The sequence below is a fragment of the Coregonus lavaretus genome (genome assembly GCF_964263955.1).
Source record: "Coregonus lavaretus genome assembly, contig: HAP1_SCAFFOLD_274, whole genome shotgun sequence".
Lineage (NCBI taxonomy): Eukaryota > Metazoa > Chordata > Actinopteri > Salmoniformes > Salmonidae > Coregonus > Coregonus lavaretus.
The window spans coordinates 329719-357403 of NW_028167064.1; the positions used below are offsets into that span (position 1 = coordinate 329719).

General features: G+C 44.9%; 1 protein-coding gene across 1 annotated transcript; it reads left to right on the plus strand.

Annotated features, from left to right (window-relative positions):
• The first annotated feature begins 358 nt into the window (after positions 1-358).
• LOC311113922 (uncharacterized protein) lies at positions 359-27685 on the plus strand. The gene is made up of 7 exons (XM_084189198.1): positions 359-393; positions 10306-10501; positions 11422-11550; positions 17671-17978; positions 18381-18476; positions 24579-24620; positions 27445-27685. Exons 2-6 carry the CDS (start codon positions 10313-10315, stop codon positions 24610-24612), a joined length of 756 nt encoding a protein of 251 aa, XP_084045324.1. The 5' UTR covers positions 359-393; positions 10306-10312; the 3' UTR covers positions 24613-24620; positions 27445-27685.

A 27685-nucleotide genomic window follows, 5' to 3' on the forward strand; every position in this document is an offset into this window, starting at 1 on the left:
CGTTGACGAGTTAGCCAACTTCTACAAGAGAGATTACCGTTGACGAGTTAGCCAACTTCTACAAGAGAGATTACCGTTGACGAGTTAGCCAACTTCTACAAGAGATATTACCGTTGACGAGTTAGCCAACTTCTACAAGAGACATTACCGTTGACGAGTTAGCCAACTTCTACAAGAGAGATTACCGTTGACGAGTTAGCCAACTTCTACAAGAGAGATTACCGTTGACGAGTTAGCCAACTTCTACAAGAGAGATTACCGTTGACGAGTTAGCCAACTTCTACAAGAGAGATTACCGTTGACGAGTTAGCCAATTTCTACAAGAGAGATTACCATCGACTAGTTATCCATCTTCTTCAAGAGAGAGAAAGAGAGACCAACCAACTTTACAAGGTAGATATGATCGAATATAAAATACTTCATTGTGGTGCAGCCGTCGTTTATAATAAATGCGTTTACAGCAAAAGCTAGCTTATTCACCTCTTTCAATGGACGATTTAGCCATAAACATGTATTCAAATAGCTTACGTTAGCTAACGTTACTGTAGCTAGCCAGCTAATAATGTTAACTTTGTCCGCTTGCTAGACAACTAATCCGAAGTTGCTAGGCTAGCGAATTCAAACGTAGAAAAAAAGTATCTAACTAGTTAACGTAAGCAAGCTACATTTGGTTGATATGTTTATTGTGGTGTTAACTATCATTTGAGATGACTACAGTAGGTAGCTAACTGGGTAATTTATTGTTGGGGCAAGCCGATAAAGGTAGCATAACGGGACCGCTGTGAACCGCATGACGAATTGTAAACAAAGCAACCGGAGTCGACTCCTTTCAGAGACGAAACGCTTTAATAAGGTGTGGCTCCAGCAGATACTATTGATGGGTCGTTTGCTCTTTTTGGTGAACGTCGGTAACCGAATTGCATCGGTGAAAGAGCCGTTTATTTGGCTCCCTGATTTGCATACTGCTTTTTTTGAGCTGCAGACAACGATTATCGGCATAAAAACATTATCTGAAGATTGTAATTCCTCACTGCAGGAACAATAGATAGTGAGGAGATAGCCTTTTACTGGTTCCCACATTTCTGCAGTGCGTTCAATTTAATTTTTGTCGGTCAGGACAGTAATTTGGTCAGGTAAAAATGTTCTGACATTATGACAGGCAACTCTGTAGTCTTTACATTAGTTTCTCAAATTTTTCATGGTTTAAACGCCCACACCAGTTGAAATCAATTTCATAGGAAAAGACCTGTCAGTGGGCTGATTCGATTAAGTTGAGCCGCGAGGCACCGGCCGGTTATGTCATCGGGCGAAAGCGGGGACGGAATAGCGCCTTACTCAGATCGAACAGGAATCTGTGCTGCCGTTCAGTCATTTTGTCAACAAGGCAGCACGGTGCATCGTCCAGAAAAAATCTATTTTCCATAAAATACATGTTTTTTAATTTTCGAACTCCTTTTCACTGGGAAGGCAGATGATGCTCAATAGCAATCACTTTTGCATGTGAAAACACAGAATCCTACTCATTACTCCTACATCACTTTGTTTTGAGCCGACATCACTGTGGGCTTTGAACCGACATCACTGTGGGCTTTGAACCGGGCACCTGGCTCGATCCAGGGAGTCCAAAACGAATGTAATCAACGTTCACCCGGTGCAAAACACGCCAACATGGGCGCCCAGCGAGATTAATCGAACCCCCTCATTGGCATGAAGCGGGCAGTTCGGTTAACACTTCAAGCCCAAATATATCATACTTTGACTAAAACGATGACATATTGATTTACATCATCGTGCTACATCCGTAAGCTCTGGCCATCTTCTTTCAGCTCGAAAAAGTGGACTTGTAAATTATTTTTAGCCTAAATTTCGTTTCAGTGCTGGGTTTTATTTGAATGGTACCACCCACCAGAATGGCATTGTTTATTAATCAGAAACACCAGCAAAGTTAGCAAGTAGCGACTGTGCTGAGCAGGGGTGCACTTAGGTTTTAGAAGTGGGTGGGATGTAACCTCATCTAAAACTAATTTCCTGCATTTCTACTAGGGCTGTCCCGGCCTAATTTAGTTAAAATCTTGTTTCTCACAAGTATAGCATAGATTATAAGTGCTGCAAAACAAGTCGAATCTGACAATGACAACGTTAAATAACTGTCATATATTGAATGGATTAACCGAAATTACCTTAACCAAACAAACATTACAGATTTGAAATTATGGCAATTAGCTACTACTGGTGATATAGTAATGGGGAATTGATAGACACAGCAACCAATGCACACAATTATGTTATGAATACTGACAAAATGGCGGGAGAGAGCGCATTCTGGAGAGAGAAGTGCCTTGGGCATCTGAGCCACAATCCCCATATTCTGGACTAAATCATCCCAGTGGCCTCAATGGATTAGTCCACTGACAGGCGCAAATCAGACAGGTGTCTTGTGTGCCATAAAAAATGAAATCTATGTATTAATTTGCAACTGCTAGACCCAAAAATATATTTCAATACAGACCCCTTTTGTCGTACAGTATTCCATATAAGGCACCCAGACCTTATGAAAGTTGCACACTATACCCTTAATCTTGTAATAAATCAGATCTAGTGATACATAACTTTCCATTTCTGCCATCCATTGTGACATTTTGGGAGGATAACAACCTTCCAAATAATGGCAATGCATTTATAGCGGCTAAATTAGTTTATTCTGATAACATTCTCCACTATCAACCTTTCCAAGCAAACAAAAACTGAGAGAAGGGAGAATCTGTAGACATGCTGAGATAAAATAAAATACTCTGACAGAATTACAGCCAGTCTTCACAAGATCATAACATGCAAATATGTCCCTGTTTGTTTTACACCTCCAGCAGAGGAATTACATTTCTGAGTGCATGATATTCAGTTTCACTGGCATATAGTATGTTCTATGGATGGTCTTAAACTGCAGTAATTTATGTCTGAGATTATATGAACATGACTGGGCATTCAAACATATCTGTATCCATTCATCATCAATCGTGTCATTCAGGTCTTCCTCACATTTTAGTTTGACATGTTTTGTGTCTTCAGGAAAAGCCTCTATCAACCTTTTGATACAGTTTGAAAATCAACTTGAGGTTTGTCAGACTGCCTTAAAATAGTTTCTTTGAAGCTTCTGGCTTGTCCAGTTTTTTTATTTTTTCTGCACAAAGAGAATAAAGTGTTGTATCTGCAAAAGTTTACCCCAGTGCCGTCACAGGCTGGTCTTCCCTGGCTGCCTGACCCTGCTGAGACCCCTGTCAACATCTGATCCTGCTCAGATGAGGCATGACAAATAATTACCTTGGTGTACATGATATTATCCAAGAATAGAATCAATGGTTCAATAACTGAAATGACCATTATTCCCAGTTCCCAGACTGTAGCCTACCCATCAACTCAAGATGGAACTTTGTATCCATTCACTGATTAAAATATACTGCAAAACTCACCTGAGCTCCGTAGACTGGTCTTCCCTGGCTGTCTGACCCTTTTTTTAATTTCACCTTTATTTAACCAGGTAAGCCAGTTGAGAACAAGTTCTCATTTACAACTGCGACCTGGCCAAGATAAAGCAAAGCAGTGCGATTAAAAACAACACAGTTACATTTGGGGTAAACAAAACAAAGTTAAAAATACAACAGAAAATATATATACAGTGTGTGTGAATGTAGTAAGTTATGGAGGTAAGGCAATAAATAGGCCATAGTGCAAAAATAGTTACAATTTCGTAATTAACACTGGAATGATAGATGTGCAAAAGATGATGTGCAAATAGAGATACTGGGGTGCAAATTAGCAAAATAAATAACAATATGGGGATGAGGTAGTTGGGTGGGCAAATTTCAGAATGGCTGTGCACAGGTGCAGTGATCGGTAAGCTGCTCTGACAACTGACGCTTAAAGTTAGTGAGGGAGATAAGAGTCTCCAGCTTCAGAGATTTTTGCAGTTCGTTCCAGTCATTGGCAGCAGAGAACTGGAAGGAATGGCGGCCAAAGGAGGTGTTGGCTTTGGGGATGACCAGTGAGATATATCTGCTGGAGCGCAGACTACGGGTGGGTGTTGTTATGGTGACCAGTGAGCTAAGATAAGACAGGGATTTGCCTAGCAGTGATTTATAGATGACCTGGAGCCAGTGGGTTTGGCGACAAATATGTAGTGAGGGCCAGCCAACAAGAGCGTACAGGTCACAATGGTGGGTAGTATTTGGGGCTTTGGTGACAAAACGGATGGCACTGTGATAGACTACATCCAATTTGCTGAGTAGAGGGTTGGAGGCTATTTTGTAAATGACATCGCCGAAGTCAAGGATCGGTAGGATAGTCGGTTTTACGAGGGCATGTTTGGCAGCATGAGTGAAGGAGGCTTTGTTGCGAAATGGGAAGCCAATTCTAGATCTAACTTTTGATTGGAGATGCTTAATGTGAGTCTGGAAGGAGAGTTTACAGTCTAACCAGACACCTAGGTATTTGTAGTTGTCCACATACTCTAGGTCAGACCCGCCGAGAGTAGTGATTCTAGTTGGGTGGGCGGATGCAAGCAGCGTTCAGTTGAAGAGCATGCATTTAGTTTTACTAGTGTTTTAAGAGCAGTTGGAGGCTACGGAAGGAGTGTTGTATGGCGTTGAAGCTCGTTTGGAGGTTTGTTAACACAGTGTCCAATGAAGGGCCAGATGTATACAAAATGGTGTCCATTGATATACACAGATAATAGAGTCGGCCCGGGAATTGAACCCTGTGGCACCCCCATAGAGACAGCCAGAGGTCCAGCAACAGGCCCTCCAATTTGACACATTGAACTCTATCTGAGAAGTAGTTGGTGAACCAGGCGAGGCAGTCATTAGAGAAACCAAGGCTATTTAGTCTGCCAATAAGAATGCAGTGGTTGACATAGTCGAAAGCCTTGGCCAGGTCGATGAAGACGGCTGCGCACTACTGTCTTTTATCGATCGTGGTTATAATATCGTTTAGGACCTTGAGCGTGGCTGAGGTGCACCCATGACCAGCTCAGAAACCGGATTGCATAGCGGAGAAGGTACGGTGGGATTCGAAATGGTCGGTGATCTGTTTAACTTGGCTTTCAAAAACGTTCAAAAGGCAGGGCAGGATGGATATAGGTCTGTAACAGTTTGGATCTAGAGTGTCACCCCCTTTGAAGAGGGGGATGACCGCATTAGCTTTCCAATCTCTGGGGAAAGAGAGGTTGAACAGGCTAGTAATATGGGTTGCACGGGGGGGGCATGGGCAAGTTGCAGCGGAGGGTGCAGAGCTGGTGGCCGGGGTAGGGGTAGCCAGGTGGAAAGCATGGCCAGCCGTAACAAAATGCTTGTTGAAATTCTTGATTATTGTAGATATATCAGTGGTGACAGTGTTTCCTAGCCTCAGTGCAGTGGGCAGTTGGGAGGAGGTGCTCTTATTTTCCATGGACTTTAGTGTCCCAAAACTTTTTGGAGTTAGTGCTACAGGATGCAAATTTCTGTTTGAAAAAGCTAGCCTTTGCTTTCTTAACTGATTGTGTATATTGGTTCCTGACTTCCCTGAAAAGTTGCATATCGCGGGGGCTGTTCGATGCTAATGCAGTACGCCACAGGATGTTTTTGTGCTGGTCAAGGGCAGTTAAGTCTGAGGAGAACAAGGGGCTATATCTGTTCTTAGTTCTGCATTTTTTGAATGGGGCATGCTTATTTAAGATTGAGAGGAAAGCACTTTTAAAGAACAACCAGGCATCCTCTACTGACGGAATGAGGTCAATATCCATCCAGGATACCCGGGCCAGGTCAATTAGAAAAGCCTGCTCGCTAATGTGTTTTAGGCAGCGTTTGACAGTGATGAGGGGTGGTCGTTTGACCGCGGACCCATTACGGACGCAGGCAATAAGGCAGTGATTGCTGAGATCCTGGTTGAAGACAGCGGAGGTGTATTTAGAGGGTACATTTGTCAGGATGATATCTATGAGGGTGCCCATGTTTACTGATTTTAGGGTTGTACCTGGTAGGTTCGTTGATAATTTGTGTGAGATTGAGGGCATCTAGTTTAGATTGTAGGTTGGCCGGGGTGTTAAGCATATCCCAGTTTAGGTCACCAAGCAGTACGAACTCTGAGGATAGATGGGGGGCAATCAGTTCACATATGGTGTCCAGGGCACAGCTCGGAGCTGAGGGGGGGTCTGTAGCAAGCGGCAACAGTGAGAGACTTATTTCTGGAAAGGTGGATTTTTAGAAGTAGAAGCTCAAACTGTTTGGGCACAGACCTGGATGATACAGCTCTGCAGGCTATCTCTACAGTAGATTGCAACCCCACCCCTTTTGGCAGTTCTATCGAGACGGAAAATGTTGTAGTTGGGGATGGACATTTCTGAATTTTTGGTGGCCTTCCTAAGCCAGGATTTAGACACTGCTAGAACATCAGGGTTGGCGGAGTGTGCTAACGCAGTGAGTAACTCAAACTTAGGGAGGAAGCTTCGGATGTTAACGTGCAAGAAACCAAGGCTTTTACGGTTACAGAAGTCAACAAATGATAGCGCCTGGGGAGTAGGAGTGATACTGGGGGCTACAGGGCCTGGGTTAACCTCTACATCACCAGAGGAACAGAGGAGGAATAGAATAAGGATATGGCTAAAGACTTTAAGAACTGGTCTTCTAGTGCGTTGGGTACAGAGAATAAAGGGGGCAGATTTCCGGGCGTTGTAGAATAGATTCAGGGCATTATGTACAGACAAGGATATGGAAGGATATGAATACAGTGGAGGTAAACCTAAGCATTGGGTAACGATGAAAGAGATAGCATCACTGGAGGCACCGATTGAGCCGGTCTCCGCGTGTATGGGGGGTGGGACAAAGGAGCTGTCTAAGGCAGGTTGAGCTGGGCTGGAGGATCTACAGTGAAATAGTACAATAAGAAATAACTGAAACAGCAATAAGCAAGGCATATTGACATGGGAGAGAGGCATAAAGCAATCACAGGTGTTATTCAAAGACTGTAGACTGGTCTTCCGTGGCTGTCTGACCCTGCAGGGATACCGGTCACCATCTGATCCAGCTAAGACATGATAAGCATAGTGTTGCGTACTGACTGTGCACCATGACAGTGAAGCCTATAGAGCTGTTTATACCATGTCAGTGTGGAAAGTAGGGAATTTACTAGGGAAACTGACTGATCAATAACCTTACATTGCTATACTGACTCTAATAAAAACTCACATTGCACTGTCAAAAAAACGTCAACATCGGTCTTCAGTCGTTTGGCCGCTGGTTTCATCGTTTGATTCAGGTCTAGTGTGATTGAGTCAAAAATAATAGCTAAAGTTGGTGAGCTAGCTAGCTAATGTTAGCCAACTTTTGGCTAGCTCTAATAGTAATGGTACATCAACTGATGAAAACTAGCCGTGTTAATTTACTTCTGTTGAAACAGGACAAAAAGGCTACAGGACATTTCATACACACAGCAGCTGTTAGCTAGCTGACAGATAGCTAGAGGCTAGAGCTGAACTGGCTGTGGTAGCTACTAGCTACAGTTGAAGTCGGAAGTTTACATAAACAAGTTAATGACTCCAACCTAAGTGTTTCAACCACTCCACAAATTTCTTGTTAACAAACTATAGTTTTGGCAAGTCGGTTAGGATATCTACTTTGTGCATGTTGTTTACAGACAGATTATTTCACTTATAATTCACTGTATCACAATTCCAGTGGGTCAGAAGTTTACATACACTAAGTTGACTGTGCCTTTAAACAGCTTGGAAAATTCCAGAAAATTATGTAATGGCTTTAGAAGCTTCTGATAGGCTAATTGACATCATTTGAGTCAATTGGAGGTGTACCTGTGGATGTATTTCAAGGTGCCTCTTTGCTTGACATCATGAGAAAATCAAAAGAAATCAGCCAAGACCTCAGAAAAAAATTTGTAGACCTCCACAAGTCTGGTTCATCCTTGGGAGCAATTTCCAAATGCCTGAAGGTACCACGTTCACCTGTACAAACAATAGTATGCAAGTATAAACACCATGGGACCACGCAGCTCTCATACCGCTCAGGAAGGAGACGCATTCTGTCTCCTAGAGATGAATGTACTTTGGTGCAAAAAGTGCAAATCAATCCCAGAACAACAGCAAAGGACCTTGTGAAGATGCTGGAGGAAACAGGTACAAAAGTATCTATCTACAGTAAAACTAGTCCTATATTGACATAACTTGAAAGGCCGCTCAGCAAGGAAGAAGCCACTGCTCCAAAATCGCCATAAAAAAGCCAGACTATGTTTGCAACTGCACATGGGGACAAAGATCATACTTTTGGGAGAAATGTGCTCTGGTCTGATGAAACAAAAATAGAACTGTTTGGCCATAATGACCATCGTTATGTTTGGAGGAAAAAGGGGGTGGCTTGCAAGCTGAAGAACACCATCCCAACCGTGAAGCACGGGGGTGGCAGCATCATGCTGTGGGGGTGCTTTGCTGCAGGAGGGACTGGTGCACTTCACAAAATGGATGGCATCATGAGGAAGGAAAATTATGTGGATATATATTGAAGCAACATCTCAAGACATCAGTCAGGAAGTTAAAGCTTGGTCGCAAATGGGTCTTCCAAATGGACAATGACCCAAAGCATACTTCCAAAGTTGTGGCAAAATGGCTTAAGGACAACAAAGTCAAGGTATTGGAGTGGCCATTACAAAGCCCTGACCTCAATCCTATAGAACATTTGTGGGCAGAACTGAAAGGCGTGTGCGAGCAAGGAGGCCTGCAAACCTGACTGTTACCCCAGCTCTGTCAGGAGGAATGGGCCAAAATTCACCCAACTTATTGTGGGAAGCTTGTGGAATTCTACCCAAAACGTTTGACCCAAGTTAAACAATTTAAAGGCAATGCTACCAAATACTAATTGAGTGTATGTAAACTTCTGACCCACTGGGAATGTGATGAAAGAAAGAAAAGCTGAAATAAATAATTCTCTACTATTATTCTGACATTTCACATTCCTAAAATAAAGTTGTGATCCTAACTGACCTAAGACGGGGAATTTTTACTAGGTTTAAATGTCAGGAAATGTGAAAAACTGAGTTTAAATATATTTGGCTATGGTGTATGTAATCTTCCGACTTCAACTGTACGTTTCAAGCAGACCACCATAGTCCCTATGCCCAAGAATGTCAATGTAACTAAATTACTTGGCATTACCTTACATTGTAAACTGTCATGGTCAAAACATATAGATTAAATGGTTGTAAAGCTGGGGAGAGGTCTGCCCATAATAAAGAGATGCTCTGCTTTTTTGACACCACACTCCAAAAAGCAAGTCCTGCAGGCTCTAGTTTCGTCTTATCTTGATTATTGTCCAGTCGTGTGGTCCAGTGCTGCAAGGAAAGACCTAGTTAAGCTGCAGCTGGCCCAGAACAGAGCGGCACGTCTTGCTCTTCATTGTAATCAGAGGGCTGATTATAAATACTATGCATGCCAGTCTCTCTTGGCTAAGAGTTGAGGAGAGACTGACTGCATCACTTCTTCTTTTTATAAGAAACGTGTTGAAAATCCCAAATTGTTTGCATAGTCAACTTACACACACATCTCTGACACACACACTTACCCCACCAGACATGCCACCAGGGGTCTTTTCACAGTCCCCAAATCCAGAAAGAATTCAAGAAAGCGTACAGTATTATATTGAGCCATTATTGCATGGAACTCCGTTCCTTCTCATATTGCTCAAATGAACATCAAACCTGGTTTCAAAAAACAGATAAAGCAACACCTCACGGCACAACCCTTCTCCGCTATTTGACCTAGATAGTTTGTGTGTATGTATTGATATATAGGCTACGTGTGCCTTTTTAAAATTGTAATTATGTAGTTCTGTTCTTGTCTAATGTTCTGTATTATGTCATGTTCTGTGTGGACCCCAGGAAGAGTAGCTGCCGCTTTTGCAACAGCTATTGGGGATCCTAATAAAATACCAAATTGACACACTCCTCGACCACTTATCGGTTACCGGGTTATGGTATGTGCCTAGCACACTGACGCCCTGGAACAAACTTCTACAGGCTTCTAGTTAAAGAGAGAGTTCACTCCAAAATCACAGTTTGTCAGACGTGTTAAATGAGCCCATGCAGAACTTCATCCCAAATGGATGGGAAAGACAGACACTGTCTAAAATATCCCTGTTTTATTATGTGCATATCTTTTACATTTGAGGTGAGGCATGTTTGTTCTACATAACATATTTCTATCTGAATACTCTACAATGTTGTGTGTGCTGAACGCGGCCCTGATCTCTTGCTCTCCCCTCTCTGATTGGCCAGCTTCAGTATGTCGTCGTCGGTGATGAGTGGTGTGGCGGTGTGGAGGGCTCACAGCGTTCTGGAGGAGTCAGACGGGGGCGAGTCCAGCTCCCCTGAGGCCCCCCCCCCCGACCGCTTCAGGAAGCTACGCTCCTCCTCCTCCATCAACTCCCTCCGCATGTCTCTGAAGAAGAGGCTGCCGCTGCGCTCCGTACAGGTAGGAGGGCTGAATCAAGCTGTACACGTCCCCAATGGCACTCTGTTCCCTATGTAGTGCACTACTTTTGACCAGAGCCCTAGGGAATAGGGTGCAATTTGGGATGCACAGAAAGACAGAGCCCTAGGGAATAGGGTGCAATTTGGGATGCACAGAAAGACATCATCCTAGATAACATCTCCTGCCATTGGGCCCTTGAGCAAAGCAACTAACCCCTACAACTGCTCTCTGTCCAGGGTGTGTGTGTCTGAGTTTACAAAACATTAAGAACACCTTCCCCCCCCTTTGCCCTCAGAACAGCCTCAATTCGTCAGGGCATGGACTTTAAAGCGTTCCACAGTGATGCTGACCCATGTTGTGTCCAGTTGGCTGGATGTCCTTTGGGTAGTGGACCATTCTTGATACGCACAGGAAACTGTTGTGTGAAAAACCCAGCAGCGTTGTAGTTATTGACACAAACCAGTGCGCCTGGCACCTACTACCATGCCCATTCACCCTCTGAATGGCACACATACACAATCCATGTGGTCCTCTGTAGCTCAATTGGTAGAGCATGGCGCTTGTAACGTCAGGGTAGTGGGTTCGATCCCCGGGACCACCCATACGTAAAAATGTATGCACACATGACTGTAAGTCGCTTTGGATAAAAGCGTCTGCTAAATGGCATATTATTATGTCTCAAGGCTTAAAAAACATTCTCTGCCCTGTCTCCTCCCCTTCATCTACACTGATTGAAGTGGATTTAACAAGTGACTTCAATAAGGGATCATAGCCTTAACCTGGTTTCAGCTGGTAGGTATGTCATGGAAAGCGCAAGTGTTCCTAATGTTTTGTACCCAGTGTGTGTCGGGGGGGCTAAGGTAATGATCCTCTCGTCCAGATCGATAACGGCCCAGTAAAGTGGTGTATTGTTCCTCCAGACCAACTCCCTGCCAGACCCTGAGCCGACCCCTGACCCCACCTGGGAGAGTCTGCAGGCCAATCAGAAGACCGGCGCTGTCTGCCAGCTCACACGCAGCGCACGCAGCCACATCGGGGGAGTGTACCAGGTAGGAGACAACCTACAGTTGGACATACACCTTAGCCAAATACATTTAAACTCAGTTTTTCACAATTCCTGACATTTAATCCTAGTAAAAATTCCCTGTCTTAGGTCAGTTAGGATCACCACTTTTATTTTAAGAATGTGAAATGTCAGAATAATAGTAGAGAGAATGATTTATTTCAGTTTTTATTTCTTTCGTCACATCAGAAGTTTACATACACTCAGTTAGTAATGATGTCAATTAGCCTATCAGAAGCTTCTAAAGCCATGACATTTTCTGGAATTTTCCAAGCTGTTTAAAGGCACAGTCAACTTAGTGTATGTAAACTTCTGACCCACTGGAATTGTGATACAGTGAATTATAAGTGAAATAATCTGTCTGTAAACAATTGTTGGAAAAATTACTTGTGTGATGCACAAAATAGATGTCCTAACTGACTTGCCAAAACTATAGTTTGTTAACAAGAAATTTGTGGAGTGGTTGAAAAACGAGTTTTAATGACTCCAACCTAAGTGTATGTAAACTTCCGACTTCAACTGTATATGTGATAAAGTGAAAATCTGAGGCCAGCAACTGACCCTAACCCGCAAATATAGAAAATGCTCTGTAGGTTATAGTCAGATCTGGCGGAACGATTTCTTTGACAGGGAGTGCTTAAAATTTCCGACATCTTAGTAGGCTATTTGTTAGTCAAACTTGTCTATAATTAGATAGATGCAGCTTTTCTTCTGTCATTATATGTTGCCCTAGAAGACTCAGTAAACCCTTGCTCACCAGAATTTCATAAATCAATAGAATGAATGCTTCTAGTTGACATCGGTAAAGTTCTGTCATTTCTGCTTCTTTAGAAGAGCAAAGACGTTTAGGGGCCGGGGAGAAAATGTAATAACTCAACAAAAACATGTTTTCTGTGCAACATTTCCAAATGACATCAGTTTGACCAGTTGTAAGGAAATAGAAAGCTGTGAAAAAAACGATCGAATGTGTTGCTGATAAGATTTCAGTTTGGATTGGATGCATATTTTATGTGGTTGAAATACTATCAGCTTTTATGATGCTGATTAAAGACAGCACCTCTACAGACGGTATCTAACTGCGCATTTGTATTCTCTCAAGATGCTGAAAGAAAATAAATCAATTTTCTCCACTCCTGTTCCAGAGTCCATTTTGCCTACATTTGGGGTGTAATTTTAATGGAAGAAATGCGTAATTCTGCAGGAGTTCATATTAAAGGGAAACTTCACAGCTAGTGTTTTTCCAGTCTCCCTACCTCATCCTTATGAGTGATGAGAGGGTGTTTCAGACATAATTATGCACTATTTTTGCACCGGGAGATGCCATTGATTGATTGAGCATGCTGTCTGATCTAAAAATGAATAGTCATGTTTTTTTTTAGCAATTATTGTGACCTTTGTGTTTTGCCAATTGCACAATCATACTAGTGGATATGGCTGTCCTTGTTCAATAGAACCATTTGACTAGTCTCAACGATGTTCCTATCTGCCAGGACATTGCAGCATACCTAGGTTGACGCTAGCTAGCTAACGTGTCTGAGATGTCTTGGAGTAACTACACCTGTGTGTTGTAGCTAGCTAGCTAACGTGTGTGAGATGTCTTGGAGTAACTATACCTGTGTGTTGTAGCTAGCTAGCTAACGTGTGTGAGATGTCTTGGAGTAACTATACCTGTGTGTTGTAGCTAGCTAGCTAACGTGTCTGAGATGTCTTGGAGTAACTACACCTGTGTGTTGTAGCTAGCTAGCTAACGTGTCTGTGTGAGATGTCTTGGAGTAACTACACCTGTGTGTTGTAGCTAGCTAGCTAACGTGTCTGTGTGTGAGATGTCTTGGAGTAACTACACCTGTGTGTTGTAGCTAGCTAGCTAACGTGTCTGAGATGTCTTGGAGTAACTACACCTGTGTGTTGTAGCTAGCTAGCTAACGTGTCTGAGATGTCTTATATTCTGCACCATGCTGCTACAGCAGTAATACTGCACCACCTAAACACACCATATGCCAGTATTACCTTTGCAGAACTTCAGGATTTATTATAAGCATTAATAGTATATGTTTCTTCTACTGTATAAATACTGAGTGTACAAAACATTAAGAACACCTGCTCTTTCCATGACACAGACTGACCAGGTGAAAGCTATGATCCCTTATTGATGTCACTTGTTAAATCCACTTCAATCAGTATAGATGAAAGGGAGGAGACCGGTTTAAGAAGGGCACGCGCACAACTCGATATTAGGAAGGGGTTCCTAATGTTTGGTATACTCGGTGTATGTCAATACATTTCCATAACTGTTCCTGCATACTGCTGTGTAAACTCACCTCGGTCTCCAGAGCAAATAAACGTTGTCTTGAAGACAAGCCATGTCTACTTATTTGCTATATTGACAGACTAATCTGCTGTTTTGAAACATATTTACTTGCCAACAAATTAGTTTAAATGATACACCAACTCCCTGCATCATTTGTTTTAGCAGTAAGACTGAAGCTAGTTTATCCAAAATACATTTCATGAATATCACAATGAATTGATCCAGAAGATGAAGTTAACACTCTATTGGTTTCTGATGCAGCTGGAATCATTTAGTCGCTTGTCAGGACACTTAAAAAAAGAGAGAAAAAACAGCATTATATACATACTGTACAACAGCTGGCAATATCTATAGCACAATGCAGCTTTGTTCATTCTATATTATACTACAACATCAGTCTAACTGAATATGGATGTTGTGTTGGTTGAATGTTCCAGAATGTTCTTCAGCTGGTGAACCTCGTGTATTGGGTAATGGCAGCTGGTTTAGCTGACAAGCACTGCCAACAATAGTGACTAGGCTAGAAGAGTACACTGACAGCCCCTCTCCCCCAATGCCAAAGAACTGACTGCAAGGGTGGGAAAAGTTTGAGGAGCACTTGTCTTGTAGACAGTTTAGTGTATTGGGGATCTTTGTTTTCTCCAGGGTATTGTGCCTTTATAAATACCTTTTTGGCTGGCTGTCCTGGCTTGTTTCAAAGTCAGATGTTGTGCTTGAGGCTTATTCCAGGCTGAAAGCTTTCATCCAATGGGTCTACAGGCTCTGTCCTGCTGAAGCTGGTGTCCAGGTCATCGTCCTCAGCAGCAGGATTAGTCTGTAGGCCATACAGTAGTCAGTGATTATCCAACATCTTACTACTCTGTCCCCATCAATACACACTCTAACAAGGTACTATATCCACCCCCCCCACCCTCAGCAGACACCAGTCAGCAGACACCAGTCAGCAGACACCAGTCAGCAGACACCAGTCAGCAGACACCAGTCAGCAGACACCAGTCAGCAGACACCAGTCAGTCACCCACACCATCCCCTCCATATTAATACCTCATCTTCTCTTCAAGGCTTACACCAACAATCAGCTAAGCCTCCATAACACAGAGAGAACTACAGTAGAAGTTGTAGCCTACTTGTAAACACACCAACCATGACAACCAGACACGGACCATGTTTAAACACACCAACCATGACAACCAGACACGGACCATGTTTAAACACACCAACCATGACAACCAGACACGGACCATGTTTAGGCCGAACTCCAGTATATTTATTAGCTCATGGAGTCAGGGAAAGATTTAGTACATTTTAGTAAGATTTTACATTTAGATTTTAACTGCTTCTCTAGCAGATTAGTAAGAATGTCTCACACCATGTTCGAGAACGGCCTTTTTCCCTTTATTCAGATTACAACCTCTCACTTTCGGTTATTTGAAAATGAAATAATCTCCAAAAATCACTATTTAAAACAAGCCATAGAAACTTGGTAGCGATTTCAGTTTAATCCACCAGAAACGACAGAACAAATAATACAACAAATATTGTGGTTAAACTCAAATATACTAATTGATTAAAAAATATATAATTTTTTTTGAAAAAATGTTTTAAAAGGGTATAATCTTTGTAAATGATATCATAAATGGGACTGGTGGAGTTATGTCAACCATCCCAGCCCTACAGATTTTGCTGCGAAGAGGCAATCATTAGGTCATTTGTTTCCATCTGTAGCTTGTTTTTGGTCGCAGGTCCAGGAATGGTTGAAGAAGTGCAACATTTACCTGGAGCTGACTCTGCAGATAGCACTACTGGGGGATTTGAAAAGTCATAGTCAATCGATCAATAATACTTTTAGCAAAAATGTTTAATTTATCTGTAGAAACAATGAGAAAATAAAGTTTTAAGAACTTTTGTGAAACATCACAGTTGAAAAATATATGGCAAATATAAATACTAAATGGATGGTGTTAAGAGATGGATGGGAGGGGTTGAGTGGAGCTGAAGGGTGGGATTAAAAACAAGATAACTAATGTAACTCTGTCAGCAAAATGTATATACAGTGCCTTCGGAAAGTATTCTGACCCCTTTTGACTTTTTTCATATTTTGCTACGTTACAGCCTTATTCTAAAATTGATTTAATTGTTTTTTCCTCATCAATCTACGCACACTACCCCATAATGACAAGGGAAAAACCGTTTTTTAGACATTTTTGCAAATGTATTAAAAATAAAAAAAACTGAAATATTACATTTACATATGTATTCAGACCCTTTACGCAGTACTTTGTTGAAGCATCTTTGGCAGCGATTACAGCCTCGAGTCTTCTTGGGTATGACACTAAAGCTCCTGGGTGGCGCAGTGGTCTAAGGCACTGCATCGCAGTGCTAACTGTGCCACTAGAGATCCTGGTTCGTATCCAGGCTCTGTCGCAGCCGGCCGCGACCGGGAGACTCATGGGCGGCGCACAATTGGCCCAGCGTCGTCCAGGGTAGGGGAGGGAATGGCCGGCAGGGATGTAGTGCAGTTGGTAGAGCATGGCGTTTGCAACGCCAGGGTTGTGGGTTCGATTCCCACAGGGGCCAGTATAAAAAAATATATATATATATATATATAAAATAGGTATTCACTAACTGTAAGTCGCTCTGGATAAGAGCGTCTGCTAAATGACTAAAATGTAAAAAAAATAATAAAATGTACAAGCTTGGCACACCTGTATTTGTGGAGTTTCTCCCATTCTTCTCTGCAGATCCTCTCAAGCTCTGTCAGGTTGGATGGGGAGCGTCGCTGCACAGCTATTTTCAGGTCTCTCCAGAGATGTTCGATCGGGTTCAAGTCCAGGCTCTGGCTCGGCCACTCAATATTATGCTACCCTCTGCCTATTGGCTACTTGGCTTATTCAAACCTGTCTCAAAATACAACACTGCCCCTTTAAGACAAAAAGCATCTCTTTACCTGACTGGCTTTTCAAAGATGTCTAGAAATGTACACGTTTTCTTGTAGGAAGCAATCACTCCCCCATTGCTGACTATAAATGATCTATAACTGGGCTAATAACTCACTAACTAGCAAAGGATATGAACTAAATGATCTATAACTGGGCTAATAACTCACTAACTAGCAAAGGATATTAACAGAAATGTGCACACGTGGCTACACGCAGCTCTCTCTTTGATCTCAAAACAAGCGCATCTACTCACGACCGCTCATGCTGTAAACACAGTCCAGTTGAAAGTAAATCGCACAGATCCATATATGGCAATGGTCTATTTGCATATAGGCCTACTGCAGCTCTGATTGGTTATGCTGCACAGGTCGGTGTAGAGTGGGTTATGCGCAATAGAATCCTACTCCGATGTGTTCTGCCTACAACAAAATCTCTTGCATAGTTTGTTTAGTTTCAGTATGTTGCATGTGGCTAACATTGCGTTGATTCGATCACATTTGCCACAGTAAAGGGAAACGTTTACTAACAGGGAAAACTCTAGAAAGTTGAGTGAAGTTCAATCTGTGCTTCTCTCAGTGAGCTGATATTTCTTCTATAAGGCACAGCTTAGAGGGAACGTTGGTCTTCACCAGGAGAGAGCTTCTCCTGCTGCACTCCCTCTTTGATTCTGTGAAAGTCCAGCTGAAACTGTTTGGGGTTGCCCTGTACCAATACAAATCCAACTCTAAATCTATATTTTTGTAAAAACATGCTGAAAAATTCAGAAGCTCATCTGAATTGTGATCTCTCTCTCTCTCTCTCTCACTCACTCACACACACACACACACACACACACACACACACACACCCACACACCCAGAGGCTTCAGAGGAACAGAGCAGTGGTGCAGGATCAGGAGGAGTGTTTGGTGGTGACACCTGGCCGGGTGTGTGAGGGGACAGAGAACAGCGGGGAGGTCCCCTCCCGTACACCAAGACGCACCCCCGTCCGTTCCACCACACTTATCCCCACAACAACCCCCAGACGCACCCCCAGAGCCACCGTGCCCAAACGCAGGGGAAGTCCTGAGGTGACAGGGGTGAAGAATGGGGGAGGGAGGAGGCAGCTGGTTCGGATGGCTGCACTACGAAGCCCCTTCGCCTCTCCCAACACTCAGAGCCTCAGACGGTGAGCACACACCCCCACACATACACACACCCCCCACCCATACACACACATCCACACACACATCCCCATACACATCCCCACATACACACACATCCACATAAATACACACACCCCCCACCCCCCCACATACACACACATCCCCACATACACACACATCCACATAAATACACACACCCCACACATACACACACCCCCACACATCCACACACACATACAGTACACACATCCCCGTACAAACGCACACATACACACACATCCCCACATACACACACACACACACACACACACACACACATCCACACTCCCAATAATGAAACTGAATTGACCCCACCCTGCCCAGAACAGTGTGTGTGATTGACAGGTGTGTCCTGCTCTCTGATTGGTCCTGTGTGTGATTGACAGGAAGTTTGGCCGGGACCTGGAGAGTGTGTCCAGCGGTCTCAGGAAGCTGAAACGTCTGTCCCACGCCTTTGATGATGTCATAGAGAGAGACGACCGGTGAAGAGAACACTAACATTTTAATTCTGACTGTTCATACAGAGACCATCTGTTCCTCAGCGTTTCACTCTGTATTTACACTAGTATTTATATAGAGATGCAGCTGATAGGGCAATGAGAGGGGTTAGTTTTGTTAGGCTGGGGAGCAGGACCGAGGAGTGAAAGGGGTTAGGAAGGGGAGCAGGCTAGAGCGCATTACTTCCTGTTATCGTAGCCATTCTGGCTCAGATATGTGTTTCCTGTTCTGGGGCCCTGAGGAGGGGATCCTGTCTAACGGTCGCCTGCCCTAAAACCCTGCAGCTGCTCTCTCTAGTCCACACACACACATTCCTTCCCGCCCCCGCTCAATTTCAAATTGGGTTTGTGTTATGTGGATGAGTGAGGGGGATGATGTGGGGGTTGTAGAGAGGACGGACAGGAAAGGAGAGGGGGGTTGTAGAGAGGACGGACAGGAAAGGAGAGGGGGGTTGTAGAGAGGACGGACAGGAAAGGAGAAAGGGGTTGTAGAGAGGACGGACAGGAAAGGAGAGTGGGGTTGTAGAGAGGACGGACAGGAAAGGAGAAAGGGGTTGTAGAGAGGACGGACAGGAAAGGAGAAAGGGGTTGTAGAGAGGACGGACAGGAAAGGAGAAAGGGGTTGTAGAGAGGACGGACAGGAAAGGAGAGGGGGGTTGTAGAGAGGACGGACAGGAAAGGAGAGGGGGGGTTGTAGAGTCAGCGCGCTACAGTTGGACATTTTTAGGAGGGGTGCTTAGGGGAGGAGTGTAGCAGGGGAGGGGAGGGGAAGGGGTGTAGCAGGGGTGTAGCAGGGGAGGAGGGGGGGTATAGCAGGGGAGGAGGGGTGGAGGAGGAGAGAGAGAGCGATGGTTGCGTGCCACGTCATCGACCGACACGTTGCGATAACTTGTAATATACACTACATGACCAAAAGTATGTGGACAATGAATGTGTTCATGCAACAAATGTTAGTGCATCGATTCGTTCTCTAACCAAACCGAATCGTACCGAATCGTTTCAAAATGTGTTGCATGAACACATTCATTGTCCACATACTTTTGGTCACGTAGTGTATATTATACACAGTGCACGTTATCGCAACGTGTCGGTCGATGACGTGTCCCCGTGTAGCTCAGTTGGTAGAGCATGGCGCTTGCAACGCCAGGGTTGTGGGTTCGTTTCCCACAGGGGGGCCAGTATGAAAAAAGGAATGCACTCACTAACTGTAAGTCGCTCTGGATAAGAGCATTGCTAAATGACTAACATGTAAATGTAAAATAAAACGTATCGTTCCTGTATCGTATCGGAGCCCTTCTATCGAATCGTCTTGAAAGGGAAAGATGCACATCCCTAATGAACACGGAACTTGATATGAACATTTGTACTTTTATTAGGATTTTGTTATGAACTGGGAATTTGATTTATAAACATTAACAACTTTATCAGTGTCATTTGATGAATTGTATCAGACTTTAAGACTTGATCATATGCTGAAATGAGGTAGAACAACTAAGAAGGTCTTATTAGTGAAAGCCTAGGAGTCTCTGCCTTCAGGGCCCAGTTTTTCAAGTTATCTAGTTAGATTTCGCATATTAGATAGGATTAAATGCATAGAAATAAAGTGAATAGAACATTTATCATTGACTTGAATGGGGACTCCTGTTCTGTTTATTATATTTCTATGTATTTCATCCTATCCAATAGCCGAAATCCAGATAGATAACTTTTGAAAAACTGGGCCCTGGGTAGCTGGGACTGTAGGGTATATCCCTATCTGGGTAGCTGGGACTGTAGGGTATATCCCTATCTGGGTAGCTGGGACTGTAGGGTATATCCCTATCTGGGTAGCTGGGACTGTAGGGTATATCCCTATCTGGGTAGCTGGGACTGTAGGGTATATCCCTATCTGGGTAGCTGGGACTGTAGGGTATATCCCTATCTGGGTAGCTGGGACTGTAGGGTATATCCCTATCTGGGTAGCTGGGACTGTAGGGTATATCCCTATCTGGGTAGCTGGGACTGTAGGGTATATCCCTATCTGGGTAGCTGGGACTGTAGGGTATATCCCTATCTGGGTAGCTGGGACTGTAGGGTATATCCCTATCTGGGTAGCTGGGACTGTAGGGTATACCCCTATCTGGGTAGCTGGGACTGTAGGGTATATCCCTATCTGGGTAGCTGGGACTGTAGGGTATATCCCTATCTGGGTAGCTGGGACTGTAGGGTATATCCCTATCTGGGTAGCTGGGACTGTAGGGGATATCCCTATCTGGGTAGCTGGGACTGTAGGGTATATCCCTATCTGGGTAGCTGGGACTGTAGGGTATACCCCTATCTGGGTAGCTGGGACTGTAGGGTATATCCCTATCTGGGTAGCTGGGACTGTAGGGTATATCCCTATCTGGGTAGCTGGGACTGTAGGGTATATCCCTATCTGGGTAGCTGGGACTGTAGGGTATATCCCTATCTGGGTAGCTGGGACTGTAGGGGATATCCCTATCTGGGTAGCTGGGACTGTAGGGGATATCCCTATCTGGGTAGCTGGGACTGTAGGGTATATCCCTATCTGGGTAGCTGGGACTGTAGGGTATATCCCTATCTGGGTAGCTGGGACTGTAGGGGATATCCCTATCTGGGTAGCTGGGACTGTAGGGTATATCCCTATCTGGGTAGCTGGGACTGTAGGGTATATCCCTATCTGGGTAGCTGGGACTGTAGGGGATATCCCTATCTGGGTAGCTGGGACTGTAGGGTATATCCCTATCTGGGTAGCTGGGACTGTAGGGTATATCCCTATCTGGGTAGCTGGGACTGTAGGGGATATCCCTATCTGGGTAGCTGGGACTGTAGGGTATATCCCTATCTGGGTAGCTGGGACTGTAGGGTATATCCCTATCTGGGTAGCTGGGACTGTAGGGTATATCCCTATCTGGGTAGCTGGGACTGTAGGGTATATCCCTATCTGGGTAGCTGGGACTGTAGGGGATATCCCTATCTGGGTAGCTGGGACTGTAGGGTATATCCCTATCTGGGTAGCTGGGACTGTAGGGTATATCCCTATCTGGGTAGCTGGGACTGTAGGGTATATCCCTATCTGGGTAGCTGGGACTGTAGGGTATATCCCTATCTGGGTAGCTGGGACTGTAGGGTATATCCCTATCTGGGTAGCTGGGACTGTAGGGTATATCCCTATCTGGGTAGCTGGGACTGTAGGGTATATCCCTATCTGGGTAGCTGGGACTGTAGGGTATATCCCTATCTGGGTAGCTGGGACTGTAGGGTATATCCCTATCTGGGTAGCTGGGACTGTAGGGTATACCCCTATCTGGGTAGCTGGGACTGTAGGGTATACCCCTATCTGGGTAGCTGGGACTGTAGGGTATACCCCTATCTGGGTAGCTGGGACTGTAGGGTATATCCCTATCTGGGTAGCTGGGACTGTAGGGGATATCCCTATCTGGGTAGCTGGGACTGTAGGGTATATCCCTATCTGGGTAGCTGGGACTGTAGGGTATACCCCTATCTGGGTAGCTGGGACTGTAGGGTATATCCCTATCTGGGTAGCTGGGACTGTAGGGTATACCCCTATCTGGGTAGCTGGGACTGTAGGGTATATCCCTATCTGGGTAGCTGGGACTGTAGGGTATATCCCTATCTGGGTAGCTGGGACTGTAGGGTATATCCCTATCTGGGTAGCTGGGACTGTAGGGTATATCCCTATCTGGGTAGCTGGGACTGTAGGGGATATCCCTATCTGGGTAGCTGGGACTGTAGGGGATATCCCTATCTGGGTAGCTGGGACTGTAGGGTATATCCCTATCTGGGTAGCTGGGACTGTAGGGTATATCCCTATCTGGGTAGCTGGGACTGTAGGGTATATCCCTATCTGGGTAGCTGGGACTGTAGGGGATATCCCTATCTGGGTAGCTGGGACTGTAGGGTATATCCCTATCTGGTAGCTGGGACTGTAGGGTATATCCCTATCTGGGTAGCTGGGACTGTAGGGTATATCCCTATCTGGGTAGCTGGGACTGTAGGGTATATCCCTATCTGGGTAGCTGGGACTGTAGGGTATATCCCTATCTGGGTAGCTGGGACTGTAGGGTATATCCCTATCTGGGTAGCTGGGACTGTAGGGTATATCCCTATCTGGGTAGCTGGGACTGTAGGGTATATCCCTATCTGGGTAGCTGGGACTGTAGGGTATATCCCTATCTGGGTAGCTGGGACTGTAGGGTATATCCCTATCTGGGTAGCTGGGACTGTAGGGTATATCCCTATCTGGGTAGCTGGGTCTGTAGGGTATATCCCTATCTGGGTAGCTGGGACTGTAGGGTATATCCCTATCTGGGTAGCTGGGACTGTAGGGTATATCCCTATCTGGGTAGCTGGGACTGTAGGGTATATCCCTATCTGGGTAGCTGGGACTGTAGGGTATATCCCTATCTGGGTAGCTGGGACTGTAGGGTATATCCCTATCTGGGTAGCTGGGACTGTAGGGTATATCCCTATCTGGGTAGCTGGGACTGTAGGGTATATCCCTATCTGGGTAGCTGGGACTGTAGGGTATATCCCTATCTGGGTAGCTGGGACTGTAGGGTATATCCCTATCTGGGTAGCTGGGACTGTAGGGTATATCCCTATCTGGGTAGCTGGGACTGTAGGGGATATCCCTATCTGGGTAGCTGGGACTGTAGGGTATATCCCTATCTGGGTAGCTGGGACTGTAGGGTATATCCCTATCTGGGTAGCTGGGACTGTAGGGTATATCCCTATCTGGGTAGCTGGGACTGTAGGGTATATCCCTATCTGGGTAGCTGGGACTGTAGGGTATATCCCTATCTGGGTAGCTGGGACTGTAGGGTATATCCCTATCTGGGTAGCTGGGACTGTAGGGTATATCCCTATCTGGGTAGCTGGGTCTGTAGGGTATATCCCTATCTGGGTAGCTGGGACTGTAGGGTATATCCCTATCTGGGTAGCTGGGACTGTAGGGTATATCCCTATCTGGGTAGCTGGGACTGTAGGGTATATCCCTATCTGGGTAGCTGGGACTGTAGGGTATATCCCTATCTGGGTAGCTGGGACTGTAGGGTATATCCCTATCTGGGTAGCTGGGACTGTAGGGTATATCCCTATCTGGGTAGCTGGGACTGTAGGGTATATCCCTATCTGGGTAGCTGGGACTGTAGGGTATATCCCTATCTGGGTAGCTGGGACTGTAGGGTATATCCCTATCTGGGTAGCTGGGACTGTAGGGTATATCCCTATCTGGGTAGCTGGGACTGTAGGGGATATCCCTATCTGGGTAGCTGGGACTGTAGGGTATATCCCTATCTGGGTAGCTGGGACTGTAGGGTATATCCCTATCTGGGTAGCTGGGACTGTAGGGTATATCCCTATCTGGGTAGCTGGGACTGTAGGGTATATCCCTATCTGGGTAGCTGGGACTGTAGGGTATATCCCTATCTGGGTAGCTGGGACTGTAGGGTATATCCCTATCTGGGTAGCTGGGACTGTAGGGTATATCCCTATCTGGGTAGCTGGGACTGTAGGGTATATCCCTATCTGGGTAGCTGGGACTGTAGGGTATATCCCTATCTGGGTAGCTGGGACTGTAGGGTATATCCCTATCTGGGTAGCTGGGACTGTAGGGTATATCCCTATCTGGGTAGCTGGGACTGTAGGGTATATCCCTATCTGGGTAGCTGGGACTGTAGGGTATATCCCTATCTGGGTAGCTGGGACTGTAGGGTATATCCCTATCTGGGTAGCTGGGACTGTAGGGTATATCCCTATCTGGGTAGCTGGGACTGTAGGGTATATCCCTATCTGGGTAGCTGGGACTGTAGGGGATATCCCTATCTGGGTAGCTGGGGATATCCCTATCTGGGTAGCTGGGACTGTAGGGGATATCCCTATCTGGGTAGCTGGGACTGTAGGGGATATCCCTATCTGGGTAGCTGGGACTGTAGGGTATATCCCTATCTGGGTAGCTGGGACTGTAGGGTATATCCCTATCTGGGTAGCTGGGACTGTAGGGTATATCCCTATCTGTTTAGAACCACTATAAATTAACCCTGTTGTTGTTTTTCCCTCCTGCAGCACAACGTTCAGCTACTCTCTAATCTCAGAGTAAATATGCAGGTAACCACAAGTTGTTATTTACACTAGTTAACTGTCTCACCTGACACTGCTACTGAACTGCTGCTGGTACTGAGCAGGACCATCTACTGGCTGGCTGGCTGACTGACTGGCTGACTGACTGACTGGCTGACTGGGAGAGTGGACCTGGTGGCTGGCTGACTGGCTGACTGGGGGAGTGGACCTGGTGGCTGGCTGACTGACTGGGGGAGTGGACCTGGTGGCTGGCTGACTGACTGGGAGAGTGGACCTGGTGGCTGACTGACTGACTGACTGACTGGGAGAGTGGACCTGGTGGCTGACTGACTGACTGACTGACTGGGAGAGTGGACCTGGTGGCTGACTGACTGGCTGACTGACTGGGAGAGTGGACCTGGTGGCTGACTGACTGACTGACTGACTGGGAGAGTGGACCTGGTGGCTGACTGACTGGCTGACTGACTGGGAGAGTGGACCTGGTGGCTGACTGACTGACTGACTGACTGGGAGAGTGGACCTGGTGGCTGACTGACTGGCTGACTGGGAGAGGGGACCTGGTGGCTGGCTGACTGACTGACTGACTGGGAGAGTGGACCTGGTGGCTGACTGACTGGCTGACTGGGAGAGGGGACCTGGTGGCTGGCTGACTGACTGGGAGAGGGGACCTGGTGGCTGGCTGACTGACTGGGAGAGGGGACCTGGTGGCTGGCTGACTGACTGGGAGAGGGGACCTGGTGACTGGCTGGCTGACTGACTGGCTGACTGGGAGAGTGGACCTGGTGACTGGCTGACTGGCTGGGAGAGGGGACCTGGTGACTGGCTGACTGGCTGGGAGAGGGGACCTGGTGACTGGCTGACTGACTGGGAGAGGGGACCTGGTGACTGGCTGACTGACTGGGAGAGGGGACCTGGTGACTGGCTGGCTGACTGACTGGCTGACTGGGAGAGTGGACCTGGTGACATTGCATGGTGCTGTCCATCTAAACTACCCAGATTATTATCAGATGTTGACAAAAGCCTGAGTTCTGATTCTCTATCCTTCTCCAGAAGTGCATGCATGGATTGGTGCAAGAAATATGTCTGGAGTAGGGTCCTATAAAATAGAATGAGGGCTGTGCTAAAACATACAAGGATACCCCATATGTAGTATCTGTGGGTAGGTTAGTAGGAAATCAATGAAATGTATTGAACTAAGTAGGAAATCAACTAAATGTATTGAACTAAGTAGGAGATCAACTAAATGTATTGAACTAAGTAGGAGATCAACTAAATGTATTGAACTAAGTAGGAAATCAACTAAATGTATTGAACTAAGTAGGAAATCAACTAAATGTATTGAACTAAGTAGGAAATCAACTAAATGTATTGAACTAAGTAGGAAATCCACTAAATGGATTGAACTAAGTAGGAAATCAACTAAATGGATTGAACTAAGTAGGAAATCAACTAAATGGATTGAACTAAGTAGGAAATCAACTAAATGGATTGAACTAAGTAGGAGATCAACTAAATGTATTGAACTAAGTAGGAGATCAACGAAATGTATTGAACTAAGTAGGATATCAACGAAATGTATTGAACTAAGTAGGAGATCAACTAAATGTATTGAACTAAGTAGGAGATCAACGAAATGTATTGAACTAAGTAGGATATCAACGAAATGTATTGAACTAAGTAGGAAATCAACTAAATGTATTGAACTAAGTAGGAGATCAACTAAATGTATTGAACTAAGTAGGAGATCAACTAAATGTATTGAACTAAGTAGGAGATCAACTAAATGTATTGAACTAAGTAGGAGATCAACTAAATGTATTGAACTAAGTAGGAGATCAACTAAATGTATTGAACTAAGTAGGAGATCAACTAAATGTATTGAACTTATTAGTAGGAAATCAACTAAACGTATTGAACTTATTAGAACATTCATACATTTACCCAAGTTAATCATAAGACATTAACAAAATGCATCAGTGATTCGTATGTTCCTGCAGCTTTCTGAAGAGGCACAGGAATGTGCACGTATGTCTACATTTTGTGTAGCCGTTAGCGATGATGCTATTGACAACCGTCTTCTGGTAGATGGAAAGCCTTAATACCAATAAAACTAAATTAAATGTCAACTACAAAGTAGCCCATGACTACCTGGCAGAATGATATCATGATTATTTGCATCAATCCAGTGGCCGTTTTGTTTTGCAAACTCTGCAATAAGATGAGCGCTCCAGAAACATCGCTAACCTAACAACGGTCTCTGGCTGGTGCATGCACACTTCCGTTAACGGGTAACTACACCCAAAAATCCACATTTCGTAGATTTTTCCAAGACCTCAAAGGGATCTCCTGATGTGGTTTAAGCATTGTTGTGAACTTAGAACATCCAATTGAGTTGTTTTTCTATGATAAAAAAAAATGTGATTTTTGAGAATGAAAACCTGAAAAAAACTGAGGGAAACTGAAACCTGGAAAAAATAAAACGTAGAAAACTGAATTTGGGCAAGAAAATTTACGGAATCCGGGGGTAAAAAAACAAACAATTTTTTAAAGAGTGCCGTCCTGGAGGGAGGTTCCACCATATTAATGGGGAAAGAACAAGTATACACTTCTAGAAGGGTAGAGATTTAGAACTCATCCCTGGAGAAGTCAGGAACCAGAGAAAGTGTCTGTCTGGAACGGAGCCAGGAGAGAGCAGAGTGTCATTACGTCAGCTAGCTAAGAGCCTCTCGTTGTGACCAGTGGACAGGCATGTGATGCGGATGTGAATGACTGGCTCACATTGTTTAACTGACACAAAGACTGCTGCTATCAACCAGACACAGTGACTCAACCAAACTCTCCTCCCCCCCAGGCCCTGTGCAGCAGAGCGTTATGGAGGGGTGACGAGGTGGTTGGACCCCAGCGGGAAGCTGAGCTGCTTCTCTTTCACAGAGCCAGACGTCTCACACAAACACACCTACCAGCTCTCACAGTCTCACGGCAGAATTAGACGTTCATCCATGTTTCTAAAACGTCAAATTACAAAGTGTTTAAGATTTAAGTTTAGGCATTAACTCACTCATTTTTAAGGTTAGGGTTAAGTTCAGGCTGGT